Source organism: Trichoderma aggressivum (assembly GCF_033847375.1).
Source record: "Trichoderma aggressivum f. europaeum strain CBS 100526 chromosome Unknown scaffold_005, whole genome shotgun sequence".
NCBI lineage: Eukaryota > Fungi > Ascomycota > Sordariomycetes > Hypocreales > Hypocreaceae > Trichoderma > Trichoderma aggressivum.
Window position 1 is genome coordinate 166,910 of NW_026946371.1, and position 27,249 is coordinate 194,158.

Here is a 27,249-nt window from a genome sequence, read left to right on the forward strand (position 1 = left end):
TTTGTTTGTTCGTGGAATAATGTTAAGCAACGGCAATCCAACCTCAGACCAGTCAGGTGGTCCTCTCAAGCGTGTGTTCGCATATGCTAAAGAAATCAGAGGCATACCACCAAGACGCTGCCGCACGGAAAAGAAAAGGAGAAATCCATCGAGGGGAGAGAAAGAAGGGGAACTTTGTCGAATATTGAAAGGAAGGAGACGCCTAGACTCTTTTTCTCTCTCCTCTTTCTGAGAATTTGTATCCATCATGAATTCGTTTCAATAGATAATAGCCGATTAAAAAGACATAGGGTAATAAGCAAGCCATCTGTTTAAACAAACAAGAAGAAAAAAGAAGAAGAGAATGTTGAATTGGAGAATCATCCAATCATCTCAACCTCGTTGTCATCGATTCTGGCAAGGGTGCCGGAGAAGCGCCCCAAGCCAGGCATTTCGAAACCATCAGCAATAGCATCATCGGAAATGTGACTGGCATAGACTTTGCTCCAGCCATGATCCATGAGGAAAATTTGCTCAAGCGTCTTCGCTTCAGACGAGAGCATATATGGCATAATACGGCCGAGGAGCTTATCCTTGCAGTATTGCATTGAGTGAAACATATCATGGCGAAGGCTGCTCGCAAAGGCATGAGCAGCCTGGCCTTCCGGCGGCAGGAGAGCCCGAATGTCGAGACTGCGCATATCTACAAACACATAGCCGCAAGACTTGAAAGATATCGAACTCAGGTTGTACTGAGCTTCATCGACATTGAGCTGGTCGGCATGTGGCAGGAAAGAGTCCTTGTTGGCGTGCGGCAGGGAAAGCTCCTCTGGCCTGACGGCTGCATCACCGTCCACACCGGCCGACTCGCGAAAACGGGGAAGGTAGCGCATTTTGATGCTGGGGCTGAAGTGCTCGCAGAAACCAGACCATGTAAAGAGGTCTGGCATCGCAAGCCTCTCAGGTAGCTGTTCCTCGGGCAAAAGCATCTGCATTGGCATTGCAACTGGGGGGAACATGGGGGCCGGTGCAACGGGGCCGGCAGCCATGGGGCCAACAAGGCCCTGGAACAATGCGGGAACCGGCATACCGACGTCGTCGACAGGTTGAGGGACGTTGGCTGGCTGAACAGAGTAAACGGGCGGTCCGGAAAGAGAGACAGACTCAAGCTCCAGCTTGTCAAGGGAGTGCAACGCCATGGAACGGATGGTTTGCATAAGAACATGGGGCGAGACCCAGCAGTTTTTCAAGGAGAAGTGCTTGACATAGGGCATATCCAGAAGCTTATCCACGTCTTTGGCGCCATCGGGGGCACTCATCAATTCTGCAGACTCAACAAAGGGGGCCGGCAGGATATACTGGCCGCGCTGGTACGGGCCCCGGGCAAACTCGCCGCCACATATCCATTCAAAATGAACGTTTTCAATGGTGTGTCGCCGTCCGATGTAGTCATTGAGAAGCTTGTAGACCTTAGGAACAGCCTCGACGGGGGACACATGGGTATCGGCGACAACACCCGGAGAAGGCTTTGAAATCTTTCTCCAGTCAGCAATGACGGCAATGGAGACGTTCTTAACGCAGGGCAGACTCTCCCAGAGCTCCTTGCGGCAGAGAATATGGACGTGAGCGCTGGGAATCTTGGCAATGGTCACGTTGGTCAGATTGCTGAAGCAGCCATCTCTAGCATTATCGATGATGCTGATGACATAGGACTGGATCATGGCGCGGTGCGCCCACTCCAACTCAAGAAGCAGCTCTTTCTGGGCCCGCGTGAGGTTAGTCGGGATAAGAGGCTGGCGGTTGTTGGGATCCGACGTCGGCTCCCGCTCAGACAAGTTTTCAGCAGTCCGGCGCGGGCGGTGAAGCACTTGCTGATGTGGAGGTAGAACCCCAGGCGGGAAGGGTATGGCGTTGGGCGCATGGAAATGGAGATGTCCCGGATGTTGGAACTGATGGTTATTAGGCGGCTGTGGGTGAGGGATCGCTTGCACAATCGGTGGAATATGGTGCACTGGGGGTATCTGTTGCTGTGCGGCAAGCTGCGGGTTAAAGAAGCGATGCTGGCCCCGACGGGTGTGACGTCGATCTCGATCTGCTGCTGCCTGCTGGGGCTGAGGAGGAGGCTCCTCGACGACGATAGCCTCACGCTCATCAAAGTCGATGTTGGAGATTGTGACGCCTTCTGTTTCGAGCAACAGGTCAATGGCTTCATGGACATAGAAGCCAGCGAAGCCAGCATCGGAGATCATCTTTTCCAGAACTCGACGCTTGAAGTTGTCATGCTGAGTAGTGGCATTAGTGAGATCCCGAGGCACGCCGTTAAAGTCAGATACGGCAACCTGTGCCTCACTAATCCTGGAGCGACCATCCGGACGCCAGTCTCGGGTACCAAAGACGGGGTCAGGGTTGCTGATCTTTCGTACAGCTTGGTCAGGGCCGACAAGGAAGCCTAGACCGGCATCACAGCAGAGGCCAAGGTTAGTTACCTTGGTCAGGCAGCGGAGGGCCTTTTTCATGCTGTCAGTCTCATCGGCGGTCTGCTCGAGGCCCTCGAGATCCGTGTAGCGATGATAGGTCTCATGAGGCCATCGATAGACGCCCCAGAAGGCGGGTACAGCCTCTTGGGCGGGCTTGACGGGCGGATAGGCGAGCGTGAACTCGTCTAGCTCGAGCGACAGGGCAAAGCGAAGGATGTGAGGGCCAAACGACTCAAAGATGCGCATGCCGCTGGAAAAGAGGCGAGACGCGATGACGTTGTTCTCATCACGGTCGAGGTTGGTGTAGAGCTCCGAGCGGAAGGGCACGACGACATTGCGAAAATACTGGGCCGAGACCTTGGCCTCAAACTCTCGACACACCAGGCGGAGGGTCTGGATATCAGCCCGGCTCAGATGCCGGGTGATGATTTCAAAAATCTCGACCGGTAGCTGCGCCATTGGCCAGGTTGCAATGGGCGACGACAGCGGCGAGGCCGTCAAACAGGGCGGAGAAGAGACTGCCGAAGATGGTTCTGCGTTGCGGGCGATGAAGCCGAGCAGCGCTAAAGCTGATGATAATGAGTGTGACGATGGGCTTGTCGTTGTTGTTGTCGCTGAGTAGGAAGACGATATGGAAGAAGAAGAAGAAGAGGTGGATAAGGCAGATGGAGTTGCGGGGCGATTTGTAGCTGTGCTGGCGGCCCTGTTTGCGCTAAGCGGCGGCCGAAGCTTGTGGCCAGCCACGCTGAATGCGCTGTCGAATAGGTGCAGCCCCAGCAGCCTATCGATGGACAGGGCCGTGCCAACCAAAGGCATTGGGCGGCGAGTGGCAGCGTTTCGCTTTTAAGTTGCCCGCGATCGACCCAAGGAGTGTCAATATTGTATCGGGGCAGAGTTGAAGGAGTAAACGGGGAGAGTTTGAAGATACGGAAGAGAAATCCAGTTAGTCCCTAGACCTGGATCCTCCCTTCTTTTCTTCTGGGAGCCCACCGAATTCCCTTGGCCTTGACTAATGCCACCAAAATACCCGTCCGGAGCAGCATGTGCATGTAGTAATATTCATCATATTTGATGTGAGACACTCGCCTCAGCCAGGCAGGCTTCGTTGCGTATCATCCCATTGGTTCTCTGAGACAAACAGCCAGTACTCTTCAGTGAATGGGTGTCGGGAAGCTCCACAGTCTCAGGTGTTGATTTGAGCTGCGGCTGGACACGGAGCAAACGAGCGACGAGATTGAAACCTGACGAGACGTGGCAGGGAGCAGAACATGGAAAGGATTTGATCAATTACATCAATACTCTGCAAGGCCGCCAAGGTTGCCTACTGAGAAGCCAATGGATAGATGCATTCACCATCAACACAAGCCAATTATTGTATTTCTTGAACAAGGTTCTATTCCGTCTCGTCCATCCCTTCAAGGTTATCTTAGTAGTTTCGTGTTATCAGTACCAACATCACATTAAACTTTGTAACAAGGGGGAGAACTGCGCATCGCCCGTCATTCACTCGTCAGGCAGAGCCTCGCAGCCAAACACAAGGACGCTTTCGATCTGGTTCGCGGATTGCCCCAGGCATCAGTCCATCTAGAGATGCTCCAATATGACGAGATCGGATCGCCTGATTACTGTGATGGCCCCGATATTACTACATGTACAGATACTGTGCATCGACTAAGATTTGCACGGCGGGCCCCGGCACTAGTGATCATCCGGGTTCACCGCATCGCGGAGGCGGAGCCCGTGCTAGGCTAGCAAAGCCCCTGTGCTAGCAGCCTCTACTGTACTCGTACTGTACGTACAGAGGGCCCTCGCCCTGGAAAATAGAGGCTCGACTGCCGCTAGAGCACCGCCTAGTGGCTCCGCTAAGGGCCGCGGACCAGGGCCGGTGGCCTCTGGCATGCCAAGCATTGCTGGACGCGGCCGTGCTCGTACAGGTACTCCAGTCTGGACGGCAATTGCGGTGGGCGTTGGTTGGTGAGTGGACGGGCCAAGGTACAGGCACATCTCGACCAACCGAGCTTGCGCTAGCCTCGATGAGGTCGCGAGGTGCTTGCTTCAACACCATCACGGAATTGATCATCCATACGGGGATTTTACCCACGTTCAAGTCCCTCTTTAGTGGATTGGCAGCCTCGTTTGCTGCTGGTCTAGACTCTTCTCGCGCCCTTTTCTTTTCTTTTCTTTTCTTTTCTTTTCTCTTTCATCCTTCTCGCAGGATTCGATCAAGGCAAACCAAGAAAACCAACACGATAGCAGCAAAACCACCTGAGCTCATCAAACGTCAGCTCCAAGCGGCGTAAGTTCGGGGCTTTTTCTCCAGCCGATGCGGTAACCACCAATTACATACAAGCCTCGGCCGTATATTACTCTCCTACTTAATTGTTTTATTAGTTTAGGTACAGATTACCGTGGTGGCATAAGCCAATTTCGCACAGCTGGTGAGGCTCTGCGGCCTGTTATCTGCCTTATTCACCCCTCTACGGCCTTAGTCATAAAGCACGGCCAATTGTATCTCGTTGATCCTACACCCATTTTCACCAATTTGACGCATGTTGGCTATCGATTTTGATACTCAACTTGTTCAGTGCTGCAAGCCAGGTAGGTATTGACATGTATTCGTTTGTATATACATCCAGCACCGTCCTTGATCAATTTTTTTCCAAGAATGAAACGCTAACCGACCCCCAGATAATTAATGAAATATGCTACTAGGCTGCTTAGATGATGCCTAGGCAATAATAACAAGTGTATTGAAACCCAAACGTCCCAAAAGATGACCGCCCTCTACTCGTCACGTCCGTTCTCGACCGTCTCACTGCTCGTCTCTCAGTTGCTTCCCCAGAACCAGTATCTAAAGGCAACCCATGTTAGCACCACAATAAGCAATCAGGGGACAATATGGCAACTTACACTGCTGAGTATTGCACTTGAATGTTGGCTGGCTGGCCCTGGCATGTAGCCGGCGGGTTGCCTCCGGCCGTGTTGACCCTGTACACCTCCTTGATGCTGCCCGTGGCGCCATCCTTGGCTGTAAGCTTCAGCCACGGAACCGCAGTTGAGCCTGATGGCCCTGGGGCCGCGGTGGCTGGCGCAGGGGCGCTGGCATTCTTTGCACAAGGCACCGTACCGAGGTCCAGAGTGGTAGTGTCGAGGTTGAAGAAGGGCGTTGTGCTGTCGACGAAGAAGTGATGGCCAGAGACGGGAAGCGTCATTGGGCCGAGAGGACCAGAAGTAGCTGCGTCATAGTTGAAGTTGACGGCCATGTTGGGCACCTTTTGGAGCAGATCTTGGCTGATGGACGCAATGCAGCTGACGTTGAACAAAGTGGCCACGGCGCCGGCAGCAACAGGAGCCGCGTCGGGATTGCTGGCATCGCAAGTGTAGTTCTGAGTGCCACGGCCGACGGCGACGTGATGCACGGTCAAGCCAGCAGATGGAGGGAGCAGTCCGTCGACTAAGTGAGTGGTCGCTTGTCAGCCATCATGTTGGCCATACACGGACGAGAATGGGGTAAGAAACATCGAGACTTACCCATGGGCATCTGGGCCTTGGACAGGTCGCATATCGGTGCCACCGATTGGACCTTGGAAAGCTGAACCTTTGATGCAAGGAGATTGAAGTAGCTTGATATGGAGTCCAACGCAACCGCCGGGTTCTTTATGCTGTCGAGATCAAGCTTGGGGAGGGCCGGAGCAGCTTGAGCTCCAAAGATGGCCAGCGATGATACCAGGAAGGTTGATGAACGCATTGTGTATGTGTGTGTGTGTGTGTAGAAGGAGGAGGATGAGATGGTTTTTTTCTTTTTGTTTCTTTAATCCAGACTAGATTCGAATCCAATAACCAGATTGGTAGAAGATGATGAGACAGACAATCGTAACAAGGACCAGCCGACAAGAGTAGTAATTCTGTTGCTTTCGGATGTCGAAGAAATACAATATGACTGCAATACCGAAATAATCGAACGGAGCAAGGAAAATAAAGTCGCACTTAAGAAATAAGGAAAAGACCCTGACAAAAGGAAAAAAAGAAAAGACAAAAAAGGAAACGGTGATAATGCAAGAGATATTCAAGCTGTGGTGGTTTGTGCCAGAAATCCCCGAAACAATGCGGCCACCCAACCTCTCTTATAAGCCAACACACATTCCCCCTCCTCCCTCCCACCACCCCATGTCTCACGCAAATCTACATAACGCGGGACACTTATTTACAGGTGATGCCATTTCCGGACGGTTTGCGGTGGTTCGCTTGGGTCGTTTGCCGCCATTCCGATCCGGCGCCAAAGAAAAGAATAGCGGGAAATTGGGAAGAAACGTGCCGGGAATGAGGAAAGGCGACAAGAGAGCATTGAAAAGGTAACGGTAACAGGGTTTGTATTTTCTGCTTTCCTGTTTGCCGCCGAGGGGGTTGATTGGACGAGACATGTCGATGGATGAGGCGCGATGAACAGGGATGCTGGGAGGGGAGGGATGCGATTGGCTCGAGGGCGGCGGTTTAGGCGCCCGGGCTGGTAAGAGATTGCAGGCATTGATGTTGATGTTGATGCTGGAGGTATTTTTGCACGGGAGATGTGTGAATGATACTGTAGAAGCAATATAATATAGATTGAATTATGAATAAGCCATCTTGGCGTAATTTCTTGGAATTTCTTGGGAGGCAGCGTTTAGAGTAATGTACTCTATCATGGTCATCATCCAGAGCTTGTGAAAGTACCGCACAAGAGAGTCTAAGATACTCCAGACATGTCCATACCAATCTGATCTACTTCAACACACATTTGATTCATCTTTACATCACAATCTCACACAGAACTAAGCCATCCATCGTCATCTTGATCTTGATCTACACCTTCATCATCATTCAGCTCGCCTCTCTTCACCACCAACCACCAAAAGCAAAAGAATCCTAGCCCATCAATTTCCCCCACCAAAAATACCACCCACACCTTTTTCTTCCTTCGGCCCGCCGGCAATCAAAACGCGGCGGTTAAAGCAACACTTTAAAACAAAACAAAAATCGAACCATTTTCCATTCTTTCTTTGCTGCCCGCATCCAATCAATCCACCCACCGTCCAGAAATAGAACCTTCGGAGATCTCGCTTCAGACCAATCATCCTCTTTCTCTCTCCCCGATCTCTTTAATCGCCCAACCCACGCGACAATCTCTACACTATGTACTCTTTTACCCTGAGCAAATCTTTTTTTATCTGACCTACCTATCTACTACCTAGTAGTAGGCATGATTAAAAGAAAAAAGCGTTTAGCGCTACAACCTTGAACTATCGCGTTATGCAAAGAAGACGACGAAGCTTGACTATTCCTTTCTTGGTCCAATGGGCTTGAGAATGAATATATCCCACCTGTGTTCCCCTCCTTGGGCCGCCTCCACGGCCGGCGTCTAACATGAATAGCACCACGTATGTATGCTTGGCTGATATGGAATGATGCTCCTTTTATATTACAGTACCCAGTGGTAGATGAGATAACGCATGTTGAGATATCACATGCTCAATACAGCAGCACGCGCACACATCGCATTCTCCTCATGCTCTAGCCACCGTCTATCCCTCGGCGACAATACCTGTCATCTTTTTCAAAAGCCCACTGCTCTAAAGAAAGCAAATGGAAGGAAAACAAGGCTCCGTATATATCATACATAGTACATACCATATCCAAAAGAATGCTCCTCCCAACCCAGTCAACGCTCGACTACCGTAATCGAATAAACACCGTTTCTTTTACCCATCAAACCCATCCTCTTGCCATTCCCCATGACTTCCCCCTCCTCCTCCTCCACTTACTCCCCCTCCACCAGACGCAGCTCCTGCTGCTGCTGCCGCCGCCGATGAGCCAAAGTTGCTGGCGTGCCTCTCAAAGTCCGCCGTGCCCATCCAATACAGCGAGAAGAAGACAAGGATGTGGAGCGCCACGCAGTACGCGGCAAACAGGTTTCTGCTTGTCCGCGACGCTAATACCATGCGCGTGATAGAATAGACCACCCTCTCGGGAAGGCTCATGCGGCGGTATGCTCTGGCCGACTCTCTGCCGCGGAATGCCGCGAACGGCGATATGTTGGACTCGTACGCTTTTCTGTACCGGTCCAGCTCCATACCCGGGTTTCCTGTCCCGCCAATGGTGACCGTCGACGGGTTAGGATTCGTCGCGTAGGCCGATGAGGAGGACGTCGTAGCCCCCCCTCGGCTGTACGTCGAGACGTATCTCGTCTTTTCGTAAAGGTTCAGGTTGTCTTTTTGCAAAGCGGCCACCTCTTGTCGGAGCTGCTGCACCGCACGGTGACTCTCTGAAAGCTCCTGCTCCAACAGAGCGTTCCTCTTCTTGAAGCGGTCTCTCTGTGCCGTCACCATGGGGAGGATGCCTGATCCTCCTCCCATTGGCTCACGCTCCCCCAATGATGTCCGAGGATCTATCCCGCTGATGATGGAAGATGTGGGTGAGATCCTCCCCCCCTTGCGTCCCTGGGCTCGGGTGATGTAGGTGCCGGCAACAGATGCGCCAGATGGGAAGGCGTTCGCTCCTTCTGCCTGGAGGTTCTCCAGGTCGCTCTCCAGCTTCTCGTTCAAGTTCTGGGCCTTCTCTAGTTCGGCATTGGTTCTCGAAAGCTCCTCTTGTAGATCTTCTAATCGGCGCTGAAGGTCCTGGTGGGATACCCGAAGAATCGTGAGCTCATCATTGAGTTTCTTGTTTCGCGCCAGTAAGAGCTTCTCTAGTGTGTCTCCCTTGCTAGGGACCCCCTCCAGGTCTTGTGGTGCTTCATCGTCGTCGCCAGTCGAGAATTCGATGCTCTTGAGGACTTCGAGCTCCTGTTTGACTTCTTCGTAGTCGGCCCATTTGTCAACCTTTGCTTTGAGAGACTCTTTTTCTTCTTTCAGCAGGGCTACCTCCCGTTCTACCGATCGTAGCTTGCCATCGATGTCTCGTTTGAACCCTTCCTTCTCCACCCTCGCTGCTTCCAGCTTGCGTACTAGAGACGAATTCTCCGAGCGCATTCGCATGTATCCGGGGTCGTCTTCCAGGGACGTTGAGGTCTGAGTTTGCCTTGTTGATTTGACCTGGGCAAGCTCAATTCTCATCTGCTCGTTTCGCGCTTCAACCTCGGCCAGCCGAGAACTAGTCCTCTCCAAATCCGCGTGGAGCATCTCCAGCTCTGCGTTCGTGGCCTGATTGCGCTGGCCATCTTGATCCTCGCCGCTTGCCTTGCCTAGCCGCTGGTTGACTTCATAGTTGGCCTTGAGTTCGCTCAACAAACGCTCTTGGTTCGCAATCTTGTCTTCCAGCGTCTTTTCCTTGGCTTCCCAATTATCTGTCTTCTCGTCCAGTACAGCGGTCCACGACGCTTCCACTTCCTTCACCTTGCCTTCTAAATTATCCTCCAAATCCTTGCGAGCGGCGCGCTCGGTCTGAAGCCGAGACTCGGATTCCTCAAGCTGCGCTGTGAGCTTCGAGACGCTCCTTTGTAGGTGCTGATTTTCTTCTGTGATCTTTGGCAGAGTATCTTCGGATACCAGCATCGAGTCAACCGAGGCTTCCAGCAATGGGTATGGATCGGGAGCTTCCGACAGCGAGCTGTAGGCCTTTAGAAACGCCGAGTTGACCGATTTGGAGTGGTTCGTGAGGAGATCGATAAAGGTTTGGTATGCTATGGCCGCATCAGTTTAGTTGTCGCCCATTCATGCTTGAAACGCATGCGCTATCGGCAGAGGAGCAAACACACCTTTGAGGAGGCCTTTGATCTCCGTCAACTTTGTAGCGTCATCTGATTTCCTAAAGTCCTTTGTCTTTTGTGCCAGCTCCTTGCGCTGCACTGTCGAGTCTCGCTGGTACGTGACGATTTCCGACGCCGTGTTGTCCAGGTTGGATATCAAGGTAGTCAGGTCGACGTCTGCGCATCATGGTTAGACAACACAGCTCCATTGGATGCTCGCCATAGCTCACATACTTCGCCATGCCGAAATAGCATGAGAGAACTTGTTTCCTCCCCCAGCTTCAGCATCAGGGCCGCTACTCTGCGTCACAGCCGAGACAGCTGCAGCCCCTTCTGCGTCGTTGGACATGGTGCTCGAGCTGCCGTCTTTGTTGTTTCCGCGGCTACCAAAGAGAGAGGCCGATCAGCTGTCCATGCATTGAGGTATAGAGCTCGAGCTGTGTTCTTCAGGGAGCGAGGGTTGGTGCTCCAATGGCTGTAGAGGATCGGGCTTAAGCGTCTGGTGTTGTGAAACGATTGACGTCGCCAGAGCTGTAACTGCTTGCGCCAGCTTTCAGGCGCAGCGCCCCGTAATTACAGTGCAGACAGTGCTTCTTTGTACTGCTAACGGCTCGTCACAGGGGGTTACCAGTGCCCCACCTCAGCCTCGCCTGCACTAAGCTCGGCAGTTTCCAGCTTGGACGGAAGGCTGGCGCATTCGTCACCAACACGAGCTCTTTAAGACCTCTCCCCTCCTCAAGGCCAAAGACGCTGAGCTCGCCGGATCCTCCGTCTTGGGGCCTCTAGACTCCAGACGATATGAATCAGGTGTCCAGATGACACCGCCAGCAAACGATTCTCTGTCATGACATCCAATGGCCCCGGTGGAGGGGCATCATCGTCATCCACCATGGCCTCGCCCAGCATCAACGCGGATCGACAAGATGGGCCATATGTGCTGCAGCCGTGGGTAGATTCGGTGCCTCTGTCTGCAGATGGCTCTGAGGACGATGTCAAGATCAACTGCGTCGAGTATTTTGGTTGGTACCCTCTTTGGTCTCAACCACGCCGCTTATAATGTGCCAAATGCTAACGATGTCTGGCGCAGACGGCAATCTTTACGTTGGAACTTCTGCCTCAGAGCTTCTCCATTTCTTCAGCATCCCACCCGACCCCTCCGACAACTCCGGGCGCCCGGTTTTCATCCCAGCCTCCAGGCTCTCTCCCGCATTCGCCGAGAACACCACTGCACGACCTGGTGTACAGCAGATCCTCCTATTACCTCGGGTGGGCAAGGCGTGTATACTGTGCAACGGAACAGTCACTTTCTATTCTCTTCCAGAGCTGAGCCCGGTATTTGGGGCCAAGCAAGTCAAGAACTGCGGCTGGATCGGTGGCATCGACTTGAACGAGGCGGGACAGGGCGATGGCGTCACAAACACAGGCGAGACTGTCGCAATCCTTCTGTCGCTTAATAGAAAAATTCAGGTGGTTAAAATCGATGAGGACGTACGCGCCGTCAAGGTATGTTCTGTAGCCCGCGTCATCCCACTATCTTCATGGCTGGAGAGCTCATGGCTCACATGTTCTAGAACATCGATTTCCTCGGCAGCACCCTCTCTGTCCGGCGTGACTCCATTGCCTGCGTGGCAGATTCAAAGACTTACGCCCTTATCGATGTCAATCGCCAATTAAAGATTCCTCTCATGAATATCTCATCATTAGAAGAGGACTCTTCTTCTGCAGAATTCGGACATGTTCAGAACCTTGCCAAAGACGCAGGCAGCAGCATTGCTCGAAGTGCCTCTTCAAACCACAACCGGCCTCAAGGCAGCTCGCAAAGCCATAACCGAAGTGCCAGCCTAGGAACTACCGCTCCCAGAGTAGACTCGCCGAAGCCCGAGTCTCAAACGCTATCTCCCCCCGGCCAGCCATCAAGCCCTCGGCCCCCGGAAGAGCAGAGCTCGACACCGCCACCCGGTGATAAACCATTGCCTGCACCTCCTCCATCTTCCAGTCCGGCGCCACGACCCGTGACAGCGCTACTGAAGCCACACATTGCTTCGCCGACCCCAGAAGAGTTCCTTCTTGTTATGGGCACCAGTCCGTCAGATCCTGGCGTTGGCATGTTTATAAACCTTGACGGCGATCCTACGCGGCCAACAATCACGTTTGACATATATCCTGAACAAGTCGTGGTTGACGGCGATTCAACAGATGATGCCGCCTCAAAAGAAGATGAGGATGGGTATGTCTTTGCCGCCATGACAAAGGATATCAATGGCGCTTCTCACAGCGGCGTGGAAATCCAACGCTGGAGTGCTGGCAATGAAGCGCATCCCGAAAAACAGTGGCTGGAAGCCAGTGAGCCAGAACTTTCCGGGCCGTACGGCATTCGTGCCGTCGTCAGCAGTCAGGAAACTCAGTCCAATGATGTTATCGAGAAACTAAGCATGAGAAAATTTATACCATTTCCGAGCTCGGCTGAATTGTCCGCCCCAGCAGGGTCCGCCCTCAAACCCTCAGACTCTCGAGCTGACCTCTCAATAGAGCGGCTGTCAAAGGAGCGAGAGCTTTTTGAACGCGATCTCGACTCACAGGATGGAGAGCCGCTTCCGGAGGGTTGGGAGGCCTCACGAACGGTAGAAGTAGAAGAGTTTGCTCGCCGGTTGTCGAAATCCAAAACCCGCGTCGCTGTATGGCGTGGCAACCGCATTTGGTGGGCCGCGCGAAATCCCCTGATAGTACAACTCGACAAAAAATTAGAGGCAGCTCACTTAGCAGGGCAAAACGACACGCAGGACATAGATAAGCGCGCAATCATTATGGTTCTGTCAGTCATTCGAGACCGTGACCCAAGCACAGAGCTTGAATTCACCACATTTGGCTATATACAACAAAAAGCTGGAGTGATTCTCTTGATCAACCTCCTCCTTTCTACGCCAGACAGAGAATTCTCTGATGAGGAGCTAAACGCTCTGCAGGAGGTTCTTGTAGAAAGCAAACTCGACCCACGAGTTGTCTTGTCTCTGATTCCAGGAGTAAGGAACGAAATCACAGAGGGCCGTCGAGGCATTTGGATATACGGCGGTGTAAAGGAGTTGCCGGAAGCGTTTTTGGCAAGTCCAGCGTTCCAAACGCTATATCAAGGAGGCATAAGGAGTCTTCAGCTCAAGACCCTGCATTTCCTCAGGCGCTATCTGCAGGCTTGGAGAAAGATGAAGGGCTTTGGGAGTGTGTCAGTCGAGGCTGAAGTGTTCCGAACTGTAGATGCAGCATTGCTACTCGTCCTACTGGAGCTTGATAGGCATTCTCCCAAGGGCCTGGGAAAGGGAGGTGCTGTCAGGGCGGAGCTGGGTGCGTTGGTAGACGGCGGCATGGATTGCTTCGACCGGGCCGTTGGTCTCTTGGAGTCGTACCACAGGTTCTTTGCCCTGAGCAGACTATACCAAAGCCGCAAGATGTCTGCGGAGGTGCTGGCCACTTGGAAGCGCGTCCTCGAAGGAGAAGAAGACGACGCTCAAGAGCTGACGGACGGCGAACAGAGGGTACGGGAGTATCTTACCAAGATCAGCAACCAAGCGCTTGTACAGGAATATGGTCTGTGGCTGGCCAACAGAAACCCCAAGCTCGGCGTGCAAGTTTTTGCGGAAGACAAAGGCAAATCGCCCAAGTTTGAGCCCACCAAAGCTGTAGAGCTGTTGCGTGCAGAGGCCCCCGGTGCAGTCAAATACTATCTAGAGCACCTCGTGTTCGACAAGGGCTACGAAACCTACGTCAATGAGCTCATCTCGTACTATTTGGAGATTGTCATTGACGATCTTCAATCGCCTACGAGCCGGGATCGCGTCTTGGCCGCGTATTCTGCCTACAAGGCCCTACAGAGCCCCAAGCCAACGTATAGGCACTTCTTGACTGAAAATGCTCCCGAAGATGACGAGGTCTGGCAAAGCCGCCTTCGCCTTCTTCAGCTCCTAGGCGGGCCTCATGAATACGATATTGCCGCCATCAGGGAGCGCACAGACAACCTATCGGACGATTTGCTCGTCCCGGAAACCATCATCATTGCCGGCCGAGAGCGCAAACACGAAGATGCTCTACGTCTCCTAGTCCATAAACTCGGCGACTATGATACCGCCGTCTCTTACTGCCTCCGTGGCGGCGCGACCATATACTCCCCCATCCAGGGCCGTCGCGACAGCATCCCCGAAGTAGAGCAGCAGCGCCGCCTCTTCCAAGTCGTCCTCGGGGAGTTTCTAGCCATTGATGATGTCAGCGATCGAGTCGAGCAGACGAGCGCTCTGCTTGACCGCTTCAGTGGGTGGTTCGACATTGACGACGTGCTGGCCCTCATCCCAGACCGATGGTCAGTTGACATTTTCGCTGGATTCCTGATCGGGGCTCTGCGACGGCTTGTGCAGGAGAAGAAAGAGGCGATGATGACGAGGGCCCTGAGTGGCACGGAGAACTTGAGAGTAAACTATGATTTCGTTGTCAAGATGGAGGAAAGGGGGCCGACGATTCAGGAGGCTTTGAGTCAGGAAGCGTCGGAGCAGGAGTAGGATGTTTTTTGAAGGAAGGGGGAGCGAGTTTTTTTTTTTTTATGAAGAGCGATTTGATGGCGTTGTATTGGGGTTGTGAGATTCGTTGAGGTGATTGTCTATATGAATGAATGAGATATATGTGCATGAATATATATTGTATATTACATATTTGTATAGAGCGAAGAATAGCAACGTATTCACTTAACCTTGCCTAATACTTTTTATATCAACTCACCTCCAAGAACAACAGATTAACTACAGACACAGGTAGTTGGGCCGTGGGAAACAATTGATCATCACATAAGAAGATAGATAAAAGAGTTGTTGGATTGATTGAATGTCATCTGCTACCTGCCCTAAACGCCTAAACGTGCATATACGGATGGCACACGTATCGATGCCCACTCCAAGTCAGTAAGAATGGAAAAGAAAAAAACAGGGCTAGCCATGAACAGCAAACACGGCCCCAGATCCGCTCTAGCAGGCAGACCCAGTCCTAACATGTAATAGTCCTATACACAAACCTCCCTCATCAGTCCTCCTCATCCTCGGCCTCTTCCACAGTGACAGCCCTTCCCTTTCCCTTATCAGCCGGATCCTCTTCAGTCTGGCTCTCCTCGTTCTGCTGCTCAAGCTCAAGGATGCTCGGCTCCCGTTTGAGATCCGCCGCCGGCATAGACTCGTGAGCACTGCTGCTTTCGGGCGCATTGTCGATTTCCGTTGATGGAGCGGCCTGTGTACTAGCTTGGCTCGCCGTGTCTCCTTGTTCCAGACGAGAACTGCCGCCGAAAAGCTGATTGGATCCGCCCCAGTTTGGCAGCATCGGACTGGGTGACACCACGGGCGGAGGATCAGACAAAACACTAGGAACGGGCAGTGTATCTGCTCGCGGTGTCGACACGTGAGCTACTGGAGCAGGAATTGACGCAGATTCTGCCGGAACTGTCTCTTGACTGTGTGACGTTGTTGGCGTTGGCTGTACCGAAGTTGGTGCCATATGGCCTCCGTTTGTGTGATCACCGTGTGAGGGCACACCAGCAGTCTGGGGAGAGTAAGGAGGCACAGGTTGAGCATTATCAAGTCTCTGCAGAGGCGTCAAGGACCACCCTGGAGGCAGCACTACTCCTTCTGGCAAATCGGGGCTGCCAGCAGGGATTGCCGTCGTGAACGGGCCAGCTCCGTGTCGAGTCATCAGCGGGCTATTCATTCTTGGCGGTATTCCCGCAAAGGTCGACAAACTACCAAGAGGGGGCAGGGGCTGCAGGGGAGGCAGAGGCTGCAGAGGAGGCAGAGGCGGCAACCCTACCGGGGGTAAGCCGGTTGGCTGATTGAAAGATGTAGGCAGCTGCACTTGACCATTCTGCGCGGCATCTTGTGGCTGCAACCGTCGTTGACGAAGTCGCTGCATCTCGGTATTGAGAAGAGTGGCAATCTGCAGCTCTTGCTGCGTGTTCTGCAAGTTGGCCAATTGGCGTTGCAGCAGCTGCTCCGCCTGCTGTAGGAGGCTTCCAATATGCAAGTGGTTATAACCATCACCCGATGGAGTCTGGTCAAGAGCCCGATTATAAAACTGAAAACTCTCGCCGTTTGGAGGTACCTGAATCTGAGTTTGAGCAGTCGCCGTGGAGGCATTCTGGCCTTGATCGCCAGCAATTTGTGGCATACCAAACTCTTGAGCGAGTTCACGGACTTGCTGCTCATTGGCGCCAAAAGCAAGTCTGATAGGTCCAAATTGGAGGACACGAGGCCGCCCAGCCGCTCCTTGAGCTTGCAGAGGAGCTGCTGCGGCATTCTGTCCATCGCGGCGTACGTTATTGTTATCGTTATTGTTATTGTTATTATTGTTTGCGTTGTCGTTGCCATCAGCACGTTCGTCTTGACCCCGTTGAGGTGCTTGGCCGAACTGTAACCGAAGAGCAGCGCGACGGCCGGCGTTGGGAGATCGAGGTCGCTCGCCCGTGACAGGGCTTCTGCACGTTGGACAAACCTGCTGCCGTTCCAGCCAGCTCTTGAGGCAGCCAAGATGCAGAATGTGGCCACACGGGAGCTTCTTGGGGCGCACACGGTCAATGGTGCCCGCGTTGTTTGCAGGATCCCACAGATGCATCTCTTCACGACAGATGATGCACGTATTTTCTTGCGCAAGGTCGCGCTCAGTAGCGTCGGGGTACTTGTTCATCTCCTGAATCGCCCGTCTGTATCGCAAAAGTGCGTTGAGCCTCTTGAGGAAGTCACGGGTTGTCATGAACAAGTCCCTCATAATATGAATGGGAAGTCCATAGAACACAAGAAGCATCATGAAGAACGAGACGTAAATGCCCAGCTTTACCATGTCTATTAGGAAGCATTAGAAAATCGAGAATGCAGATGCTTCAGAACGACAGGAGTTTCCCACTTACCGGTAACCAGATCTAGCCAAAGAACGAGCTCGCCCTTTGCTGCCCAGCCAGGAACTTCAATATCCATCTCATCAATGTCGTCTGGGTTAGGTAGAGGTTCCTCAGATTCCGGAGCCGGCTCTCCAGCTGCCGCAGCCTGCTCTCGCTGACGAATGATGGCCTCGCGTTGTTGGCTAACTTCTGCCCTCCGCTCCGCCAGGCGTGTCCTCGTCTGCAAATGGACGATGCGCTGCTCCGTGAGGGACACCAAGTACCGAGCCCCCGTTCTCCAGGAACAGGTGGCAAGAACAGCGAACTCAAAGAGAAACATAACCATCATGTTGGGCCTCGCCTGCTGAATGACGGTGTATATCGCATAGCGGAGTATCCAGATGTCGTAGATGAAGCTAGCGGCAAGAGAGATGCTGAGTCGCAGGTGGAAGAGCCGGGGGTTCGCGGGGGGCTGTTGCTCGAGAAACTCGACACGGCCGTCCCCAATCCAGCCCCAGACCTTGCCCGTGACCAATGCCGTGAACATGACGAGAAACCAAGCCCCAATCTCTTCCCGGAAGATGGTCATGGCAAGGCACGTCTCGGTGATGGCAAACCATGCTCGCTCGGTGAGCTGCTCGACCTCGATCGCACGCAGCGTGCCGAAACACAGCTGCGTCAAGGCATATATAAAGCTACTGTACAATAGCAATGTGAAGTTGACCAGGACCTATAACGAGTGATGGCTTAGTTAGCCGCAAAGCTCCCGCGAAAACGAAGCGGGTCGTCATCACGCACCAGCAGACAGAAGTTGCTCTGCGCCAGGTATACCATGGCCGAATAAAAGTTGGCGCGCTGGTGGAACGCCGACAGGACGACGGCACCCGCCAGGGCAGTCGACACCTGGATTGCGTGAAGCGCATTAGCATGAGGACGAGACAAGAGGCTTGGATGGAGAGTAGGTTGGTGGGACGGGCTGGCTTGAATGTGGCCGAGAGCTTGCCAACAAGCTTAAAGATTAAACACGACGTACCCCGGCGTACCAGCCCAGCCGCAGCTTAAACATTGCGAACCAAGACTTGACTTGTTAGTTGGATGGCGAGATTCCAGACGCCTACATTTCCATCGTCGAGCCCGTTGGATCGCTTTCGCTGGTTGCAAGACGCCGGGTTGCTTAACAATCCAACCAATTTCGATGCTTGATGCCACGTTATTGATACAGGTAAGCTTCCCGATGACGCACGTCGTTGAAGATTGGCACGTGATTGGCCTCTTGGCTTGTTCCGGGGCTTAGCCGGCTTCGCGCTGACTCCCGCTTTTAGCTTACCACTCCCGTGGCGCTGCGGCGGAATTGCGTCGCGTGAGAGGTCGTTTCATTATGATGTAGAGAGCAAAGTCTTTTTAAGGTTCGAGTTATGTTGATGTGATTTTGTATATGTTTTATTAAAGATGTATTCTATAAAGTTCAATGGGATTGTTTTAGAAGTGAAGGGTTACAATCACCTAATTCGGCCGAGTTTGTTTCACCATTCACACATCGTGAACCTCCTGACAATTGGAGTCAAGTCGTTTCCCTTGAATCAAAGTGCTGCGGATGTAAATAATCGACGGTTACGTAGTGAAACCGGAATCTGAAGCGGTAGATTTTAATGAAAGCTACAGCTAATTTGTTCAGGCGCACGCTCACCGGAAATAAGAATATACGTTGTGACACGAGCAACTGTGGTAACAAATGCCTGCTTCCTTTCGACCAACACTTATGCAACTGGTATAGTACTACATACCCTACACGAACCACAGCTCACACCACATAAAGGGGTGCATTAACGCAGTCAGCTTCCATACCGCTCCCATACTGTAATTGTTCCCGCGAGAGATACTCGCATCTCATCATAGAAACACATCTACACTGCTCAACTACAACAACACCGATGAAACATTCAGGAGAGTTCTAAGTTTGACAACTCATCGCAAATGATGAACAATATAAAAAGCGCAACTATCCAAATATACTAACCTACGGAAAACAAAACCGTAACCCTAAAAGGCCACATTGTGGCTTCTCATACAACCGCAACTCACCAACTGAATCAAATGCAAACCTCATCAACACTCCACCACACACACAAAGTCACCAAAGGCATAATCTCAACAACACCCTTCATCACTTACAAATCTAAACCATGTCCTCGCACTCTCAGCCAGATCCTGCCGCTTACCTTACCGCAACAAGTCGCCCCCAACGTCCAACCCAGCCCAGGACCAGGCAGCACTCACTTATCACATCTCTCTGATCCGAACCAAGATCAAAAACCACCACCCTGCATCGTCTAGGTAAATTCCCACGCGTACACCTTGCCCTGTCCCGCCAAGCAAAAAAAAAATGAAAACAGCTAGCCAGTCCACCTCCCCCAAACGAGAACATCCCCTCCCCCCAGCCCTGCCCTGCCCTGTTTCCCCCCCTTCTGAACAGTCAAGGGGGCACAGGCACACCAGATCAGATATTCCTCCGCTGCTCCATAGCCCTTTATTACTGTACATGTAGCCTGTTCTGTAACCGGCAAGCAAACGCCCTGATGGTGGAAACCCGTAAGCCCTGTCAAAGAGATCACCCATCGGACTCCCAGGGGGGGTGAGAAAAAAAAAGGGCTATCAGGTAACATCAACGGATGAAATGCCATATGACAAGGTGCTTTGCCGAAAGCACATGAAGCAAGGGATCTAATCCCATCTTGTCAACGACGAGGGCGTGATTTTTCCTCTCGTGGACCCCTCCATCTAGTTTCCTCGATTTACATTCCGCCAAAAGGCTGGTTAACTCCGTAGTTGCTCCACGGGGGTGCTTTCGTACAGAGAAACGAACGGCTACGTTACCAGGAGCTCGGCTCGCCTTGAACGAAGACGGTCCGAGTGCCACGATGGTGAAAACGCCCAAGTGGGAAAGAATACTGCCAACTATCTTGAACAAAGTGAGGCTATAGACACATTTACTACGCTAGAACATCATGTAATGACGTGAGCCAAGCGACTACACACACACAAGGGGAAAATAAGAAGCAATAGGGCTACTATTAGGCAGTGCTAGTAACTACGTAGTCGTGTGTCCCATATTCCAAGGTAGGCTGAAACTAAAAGTCTCCAGTCAACTAGATAAAACAAGTTGCTAACTATGAGAAAAACGCCCATGCGGTGAAAAGAGAGAAGAAAAAACACCGGACTCATCTCCATGCTGAAAAAAAAAAAAAAAAAAAAAAAAAAAGTATCGAAATCAGCCCACTTGTGGAAAAGAAACCGCCAGACAAATCTCTATGCTAGGTGAAAAGCATCAGTCCCAGTGTAGGTATTCGTTTCCACCCCCTGACGCCATAGAGAGCAAAAGACGATCTCAGGTCAATCATGATCTAAACGACACCAGGGTTTTCACACCAGCAAAGTAGTAGTAGTATGTACACAAGCGGTACCACTGTAGCAGTAACATCCGCTTAACCACGGTCATCGGCATCACATCACAGAGAAACGACGGAGTTACCACAAAGCGGAGCATGAAAAAGCAAAAGTCTATGACACAGGGAAAGACACTCGTCACTCGGTCGACTGGCACCGAAATCCCCGATCGAAGGGGGGAGTAGAGACAAGAGTTGCGCATCGCCGCAAGAACTGCGTCATTCACAAAAAGCAAAGCGAGACAAGAAAACACAGCCATATCGTTTCCCCCAAGGTGACAAAGTGGGCCAGGCCGCAAAAGAAATGAAAGCGAAATGCGCCTTGTGTCGTGTCCAAAGATCCGCGGTGCATGACATACAACTCGGATGCCTCAATATGCACATTCGTGTGTCGTCGTATATGGGTATGGCGGAAGGGTTTCCGCGTCGTTCGACTTCTCCATCCCCTTCCCCCCCCGTACACATACACGGGGTTCAGACAACCAGGTGTCGTGGCACGGATCATCCGTTGGCATGGGGGCCTTTGCAATCCATTGTTCTAGAGAAGAAAGGATGATGCAAACTGGAGAAGCTAGCATCTGGGCTTGGTATATTCGTGTAAACTCCCCCTACGAGTACTCCGTCTTTTATCCACAGAATAAGGCATGGGCAAGGGCTTGAACTTGAGCAACAGGGATACGGCCAGTCCAGATGGTTAGCATCTCCGAAGGGAAATTTCTTCATCTACAACCAATGATTGGCACACAAACGAGGGTAAGGAATCGCTGCCCCGAGATAGGAGAGGCAGTGGGTTTGCCGAAAACGAAAACCCCGGGCAATCCCTGTCGGCCAGATGGAGGAACACTCGCCCCGCCAAAAGAAGAAGTTATCGAGCCCTGTGAATCATGACAGCAAAAAAGGGCTGTTCGGTTGCAAATCGTCACTGATGGCTGCTTGGTAATGGCCAGAAAGAGAGAAAAACGCCTAGGTGTGGAGCCCGAGTTTACTGCATGCTGCAAGCTGCATGTACAGTAGTGCGTACGGTGAAAGAGTTTGGCGATGCAAAAATTGAGGGGGGCCTACCCCAAGTCAGAGTTGGCCATTGGCCGAGGACTCCGCTTATATAAAATGGTGGAGAGAGAGAGAGAGAGAGAGAGAGAGAGAGAGAGAGAGAGAGAGAGAGTTCCTAGAAGAGAAACAATCGAGCGCTCCCGCCCCGGCTGTAGGAGATGCCGGCAGGGTGATGGGCCGCGTCGGCAGCGATTTCGGTCACCTCCTCCCAAGAGTACGACATCGACGACGAGAAAATCAACACACAAGGCCCGATCGTCATTCATCTTTGGGCCTCGGGATTGGGTTTGGGGACAAAATCAGTCCGTCCAGGTTGGTAAAGGGAGGTTGGCCAAAAGTAGTCGGCCGGGCCGTTCCATTGGCCAGACACCAAAGGCCACTGACCCTTGACCTGCTGAAAGTGAGGAGACGGAGCACACAAACAGAGACACGCAGATGGATACCACTGGCTGCCGCGGCATCCCTATCGAAACCCGTGTTTGTGTGCCTGTGTACGAGAGCGTCTGCCGGTGCGCCCGTGCAAGATGCATGTACATACCACTACCGTCTGTACTTGTGTCGGTCGTACATACGTACATCTTGCATGCTGCCAATGTGGGCTAATTTAGACCGGAGGCATATTATGTGCGTGCCCAAGCAGCCGGAGTAATAGTTTAATATGCGCGCGCGTGTGTGTGTGAACGAATTGATTACATCTCGCCGTGAGAAGTGAGTTGGTGGTGTGCAGTGGGACCCCAATCGGGCGCTGTTGCTGTTGTATCGGATGGCGATGAGCTGCACATTTTGCATATTCAATCCAAATAGGAAATCAAACATGACAGCCTCCACCAATTCATCACGCCTGAGGACGGGCCGTCGACACTCCCTCGTACGACGGTGTATTCCGAAAGAACGAGGCCCAGGCTGGCCCAGGCCAAGCTTCTCGCCCCCTCCCCATACTCCCTTGGCCGAGTGAGCTTCATTCCCACTTGTTGTCGCGAGCGACTCCAGAGTGATGATTTTTTTGCCCGCAGACTGTAATAATACGGCGTCATCCGTCATCCACAAACCGGTATTACGAGTATACCAGACGGGCAAAGCACAACAAAATGCGTCTTGTCAAACGAGAGCCCCCATGCGGAGTCCGCTTTCGCCCCTCCGTTCGGCCTCGTCTATCAAAATGTTTCGGCGAGATGGCACCAAAGTAATGCATAACGCATCGAACCATTGGCACGCGAACATGCCCTCTACTGCTTCCCAAGCTCTCACCTTCCTGCTCTCCGCCATCATCAAGGGCCCCCCATGAGATGTCTCGATTCGGCCAGCCGCCCCGTGTCATATCGCGAATTCAAGCCCATTTAGGTCAAGCGTTTTTTGTTCGACTTGTCATCGTCCTCTAGAGAATCGCGGGCGGAAGCGAGCGCCTATGACTAAAGCAGGGTAGATTGGGAATCTCAAGTGAGGCGCGCGTTGCTGGGCTAGGTTCACCTTGGCTGCTGACCGGCTTGACGGTTACACGTGGCCTTGCTTATCCCAAGATGCGACCAGCATCTCTCTCGCCAGAAGCGCCACGCCCTCTACTCCGTACCCCCACCCTTTTTGGCTCTCTTTTTTGGCTTTTGCTTGAGAGCCAGAGGAAACTTACCCACTGGGAGAGAAAATAAAGCGGGAGGGGAGAGCAAGTAGAGAAGAAAAACAAAACTATGGCTTCAAGTCAACTCATAATGACGGCGACACACCCCCTTTCTGGGGAAGGACAAACAGGCGTTGCCCGCTAACAATTGACGAGAAACTAGGTTTCCAAAGTGACCAGACATTGACGAGTTGGGCACTCCGCAAAGAGGCCTCTGCCCCAAAACGTAAGACTTCGGGGAGGCGTTCGACGCCACGCGAACCATGAGGTTATCCAAAGCATCGGGTCCAAGCGGTTTTTCCCTGCCTAAACAGCAGCAGCAACATCAACTCCAGGCAGCGCCATCTCCTCCACCCCTTTCTTCTGCGTCAGTCGCTCGCTCACTTGGAATGCTGGCGTTGAAAGCGTCTCTCTGCGCACGAATCGCCTCGTCACCGTCGACCAGGGAGGGGGGTTCTCGCAGGCAATTCGCCTGCCCTATGAGGGGCCCCAAGGCCTGCCAAGGCCTGCCCAGACTGACAACATCTCCACGCTAATAAGAGTGGTCGGCGACCACTAAATCAAGCGAACGCCACAATTCCCCGTAGTTAAGCGTTGGGGCTAGCCGGGAGACGGGACCCGACTAGACGATGTCAGAAGCAACATCCCTGCGCAAGGATATCACGCCGATTGCCGTCTCATATGTCCCGCAACCGCGCTAGGCCAGATGGCCCCCAAACCCGAGTTGCAAAAATAGATGGGCGACGAGTAGGAGAGCTCCGTTGAGCAGCGCATGAATTCCAATGTTTGGCACTGAAACACCCCCCCCCCCCCCCCTCTCTCCTCTCTCTCCTCTCCCCATAGCAAGCCACCAAATTTCGTTTTCCACGGGCGCTCTCAAATCGGCTCCAATCAATGCAGCGAAGTGCCAAACGCCCAGTCGCCAATGACCAATAACCCGAACGACAGGCGATCACCCGTCTTGCCCACAAGTTCACCAACAAGACTTGCCTAGCCAGCCATGCGACTTGTGCTTCTCCGCAATCCTACCTGTCATTTGTACGTCAGATTTTGCTTCTGCCGTCGTGAGCCCCATGTACACCAACTTGTGTTCGAGAACCCCTCGGTTGGGTATGCCGTAGTATTGCCCTTCGGTTTCCTATTCCGTTGGTATGCATGCATAAAGATGATCAATAAATCCGTTACAATAGCTGAAAGGCTGCTGTTCAAGCGCAGATATTGGGTTACATTGAGCCACAAACATACAGAGTCCCGGTGTCAAGGGTATCGGAAGACCAGGGGTTTCAATAGAGAGGGGCATTGTGAGCGTAGCATTTACATCTGCGCGCATGAAAGTGAATAAACAGATTATGTTTCGTGTTTGTGCTTCATACCTGCTCACTCTCGAACTGCTAGGACAGACACCGCCCATTCATTTCGATTTGCGTTGAGCTCAACTTGTCGCCAGCCAAGACGAGGTCTGGAATCAATCGGTCAGCATCAATTGCGCTCAAGCAAACACCCCCTCTAAGCCATCAAGCCTAATGCACACCAAAAGCCATCAAATAAGATACAGGAGCCCGATGTTTCGGTTGTCGACCACAAGCCCTACGAAGCTAAGCCTTTCCGGCGGGCTGGGACGGATAGGCGCCACGAGACACAGGTAATTAGTCGTATGTACGAGTAGCTCTCTTGATGATGGCGCATCGGCAGATTGGACGCCTCACCTTTCGCAGACCGGTCTCGAACAGCAGCAAAGAGCGCTTGGATCTGGCCTGCATCATGAAATTGTGGTCAAGAAGCCATGTCCGCTGCAAGCCTCCTTCTCTTGTGGCTTTTAGCTGCTCGCAAAACAGGCCACTTCATGGGCACGCCTTGCCGTGTCACGACTAATGGGTGTCGCTACATCATGGTTAGTGCCAGCCTTACAAGGGCTCTGGTCGTGGTGCCCAGTAAGAGGCGCTCTTGAGCAGCAAGTTAGCTGTTCATCCCGAGCCACCTCCTGAGCGCGAATGCAGTGAGCACCTAATTAAGAGGCACCTAGTAACGATGCTAGATTGAAGTGAGATTATACCGTCTCCTCGGAGGTCAGACAGAGCCAGCGGGCGGATCTCCCTCGAGTGGCCACCATGACTGCCGCTGCAAGGGATTGAAGCCATGTACTCCTGTGCTAGCGGAAGTCTTAGCCATGATGCAAATTGTACTTCCCAAGACGAATTTGATTGCATATCCAGTGCATATCTAGGCGTCAGTGTCCAAGCCAAGCCATCTGCCAAAGGATCAAGTGTAAGCTTAAAATTGGTGCTCATCTGATCAACGCCAGGCATTCCCATTCGCATGCAGCTATATCGACATTGGCGTCATTTCCAGCCCGGCGGCGTCTGCCTACTTGCTTGTTTGATGCTCATGACATGTCATATACCCTTTCTTTCCTTTTGTTTTCCAGCTCCTTGGAGTTGCCTGGAATGAAGCAGGGATGGTGGCCCCCCGATTGCCGGGTCATTATACTACTACCTGCCGGCTGTCGTGGCGCTGCAACAAGTCTGCCGGTGGCTGTTGACGCGAGGCTTGAGGTCTAGAATGGATGAGGGTTAGCTTTGGAAGCTCTCCCGCAGCGGCTCCAAGCTTTCGAGGTGCTTTACAGCCACCACCGCTCGAGGTAGGCTTGGCTGGCTTGGTACCCCTTCAAAAGCAATTTCGAGCATATGACCAAGCAATGGCCAATGCAGAGGCAAGGGCGAATCAAACCAAGCGCCATCATTGGAGATTTCGCCCATACGGTTCGAGACCAAGGCGACTTTCCACCTCTGTATACTTTGGCCACGACGAGAACCTGCCTATTTTCTTGGTACGAGTCCAAGCCCACTGCCGGCAGTCTCCACTATCCACATGCCTGCGACAGGCAAGCCCTGCAACAACATCGTGGGGTTGAGAAGAAAAATACGGACTGGCCAATGAGAGGCCGAGATGTACACTCGTAACACGTCAAACCACCCCCTCAGGCAGACCAAATCGAGCCAAATCAAATCTCAATTCATTCATGCGATGTGACTTGCTCTGTGCTTTTGTCGCAACATCTCCTCAGCCCAGCGATTAACATGATCGGAAGCGAAATCATTCGGCTTGCCCGACAGCCGGAATGGCTGAAGTATAGTTTCACCCTCCAATGCTCAAAAACATTGCACCGTCGAAAGGGGCGCAAAGCGGTGCGAAGTTGATCGGCGTCTGGTGTTTAGCTTAATGTCGGCATGAATGTGTATGCGCTGCTAGTTGACGATCCTGATCACGATCCAAACGTGGCCATGCAATCTATCGCAAACAGGAAAAGACACTATAGAGCGGTATTTGCGGTGTGGCTTGATTGCCCGTTGACATGATTCAACTTGATAATCGTTGCCGTATTGCGTACTTTGATGAGCAAGTCCCTGTGTCCAGCAATCAAGTATCAATTTTTTTTCGTCGCTCTCGGGCCCTAGCAATCGTCGGTGACATTGTTGTCGATCTCGCCCGTCCTGGCCCTTGATCCTGTCGCTTCTGCTTGCAGTTAGTGTTAGTCAGTGCGAGTCACACGGCGAACCGAGTCCTTGGGCTACCGAATTGCCGGGGCTGCTGGGGTGTGGGAGCAAAGAAGTTGTGGGCTCGGCAACCAGAGCTTCGAAACGCCATCCCGGCGCTGCAGAACGTCTACACGCCCCCCTTTCCTGGCCTCCCTGTCGCGTCCCGACCGCCTCCCACTTCCCTTGGCACCCCTGTGCCTTTGCGCGACATGCTTAACGGGGACCGCTCCCTTTTGGCGCCTGGACCACTGATGCAAGCTAAGCCCTTCAATATATCGCTCCATGATACCTCATTCGGCCATGGTGAGTGTATGATAGATAGCTTTTGTAAATGTCGCCAGTTGAGCGTCGAGCGCTATTGATATTCCTTTGTCTATGATTGATACCCCCGATGCTGTTGACCGGTCTGGAACCCAGTAGCCAGAGGATGAAAAAGCGTGTGGTGGGAAGTTCTGCTGCCTTCTCCAAGCAGTCAACCCCTCCATATTGGACCAGATTTCACGACTCGCAGCACGCATGATCTTCAAAGCCCCTGCATGG

At 52.5% G+C, this 27,249-nt stretch overlaps 5 protein-coding genes across 5 annotated transcripts; 1 reads left to right on the forward strand and 4 right to left on the reverse strand.

Moving 5' to 3' along the window:
* Positions 1-359: 359 nt before the first annotated feature.
* On the reverse strand, positions 360-3,272 carry Triagg1_1979 (uncharacterized protein; the record flags this gene model as incomplete). Its single annotated transcript, XM_062896108.1, has 1 exon — positions 360-3,272. The coding sequence occupies one exon, from the start codon at positions 3,270-3,272 to the stop codon at positions 360-362; it is 2,913 nt and encodes a 970-aa protein (XP_062758835.1).
* Positions 3,273-5,282: 2,010 nt separating this feature from the next.
* Positions 5,283-6,204, reverse strand: Triagg1_1980 (uncharacterized protein; the record flags this gene model as incomplete). Its single annotated transcript, XM_062896110.1, has 3 exons — positions 5,283-5,307; positions 5,367-5,910; positions 5,988-6,204. The coding sequence occupies 3 exons, from the start codon at positions 6,202-6,204 to the stop codon at positions 5,283-5,285; spliced, it is 786 nt and encodes a 261-aa protein (XP_062758836.1).
* A 1,987-nt stretch (positions 6,205-8,191) lies between these two features.
* Positions 8,192-10,525, reverse strand: Triagg1_1981 (uncharacterized protein; the record flags this gene model as incomplete). Its single annotated transcript, XM_062896111.1, has 3 exons — positions 8,192-10,110; positions 10,186-10,353; positions 10,411-10,525. 3 exons carry the CDS (start codon positions 10,523-10,525, stop codon positions 8,192-8,194), a joined length of 2,202 nt encoding a protein of 733 aa, XP_062758837.1.
* Positions 10,526-11,020: 495 nt separating this feature from the next.
* Positions 11,021-14,717, forward strand: Triagg1_1982 (uncharacterized protein; the record flags this gene model as incomplete). Its single annotated transcript, XM_062896112.1, has 3 exons — positions 11,021-11,195; positions 11,264-11,679; positions 11,748-14,717. The coding sequence occupies 3 exons, from the start codon at positions 11,021-11,023 to the stop codon at positions 14,715-14,717; spliced, it is 3,561 nt and encodes a 1,186-aa protein (XP_062758838.1).
* Positions 14,718-15,231: 514 nt separating this feature from the next.
* Positions 15,232-18,134, reverse strand: Triagg1_1983 (uncharacterized protein; the record flags this gene model as incomplete). Its single annotated transcript, XM_062896113.1, has 4 exons — positions 15,232-17,033; positions 17,099-17,798; positions 17,867-17,971; positions 18,102-18,134. 4 exons carry the CDS (start codon positions 18,132-18,134, stop codon positions 15,232-15,234), a joined length of 2,640 nt encoding a protein of 879 aa, XP_062758839.1.
* Between the last annotated feature and the right edge of the window lie 9,115 nt (positions 18,135-27,249).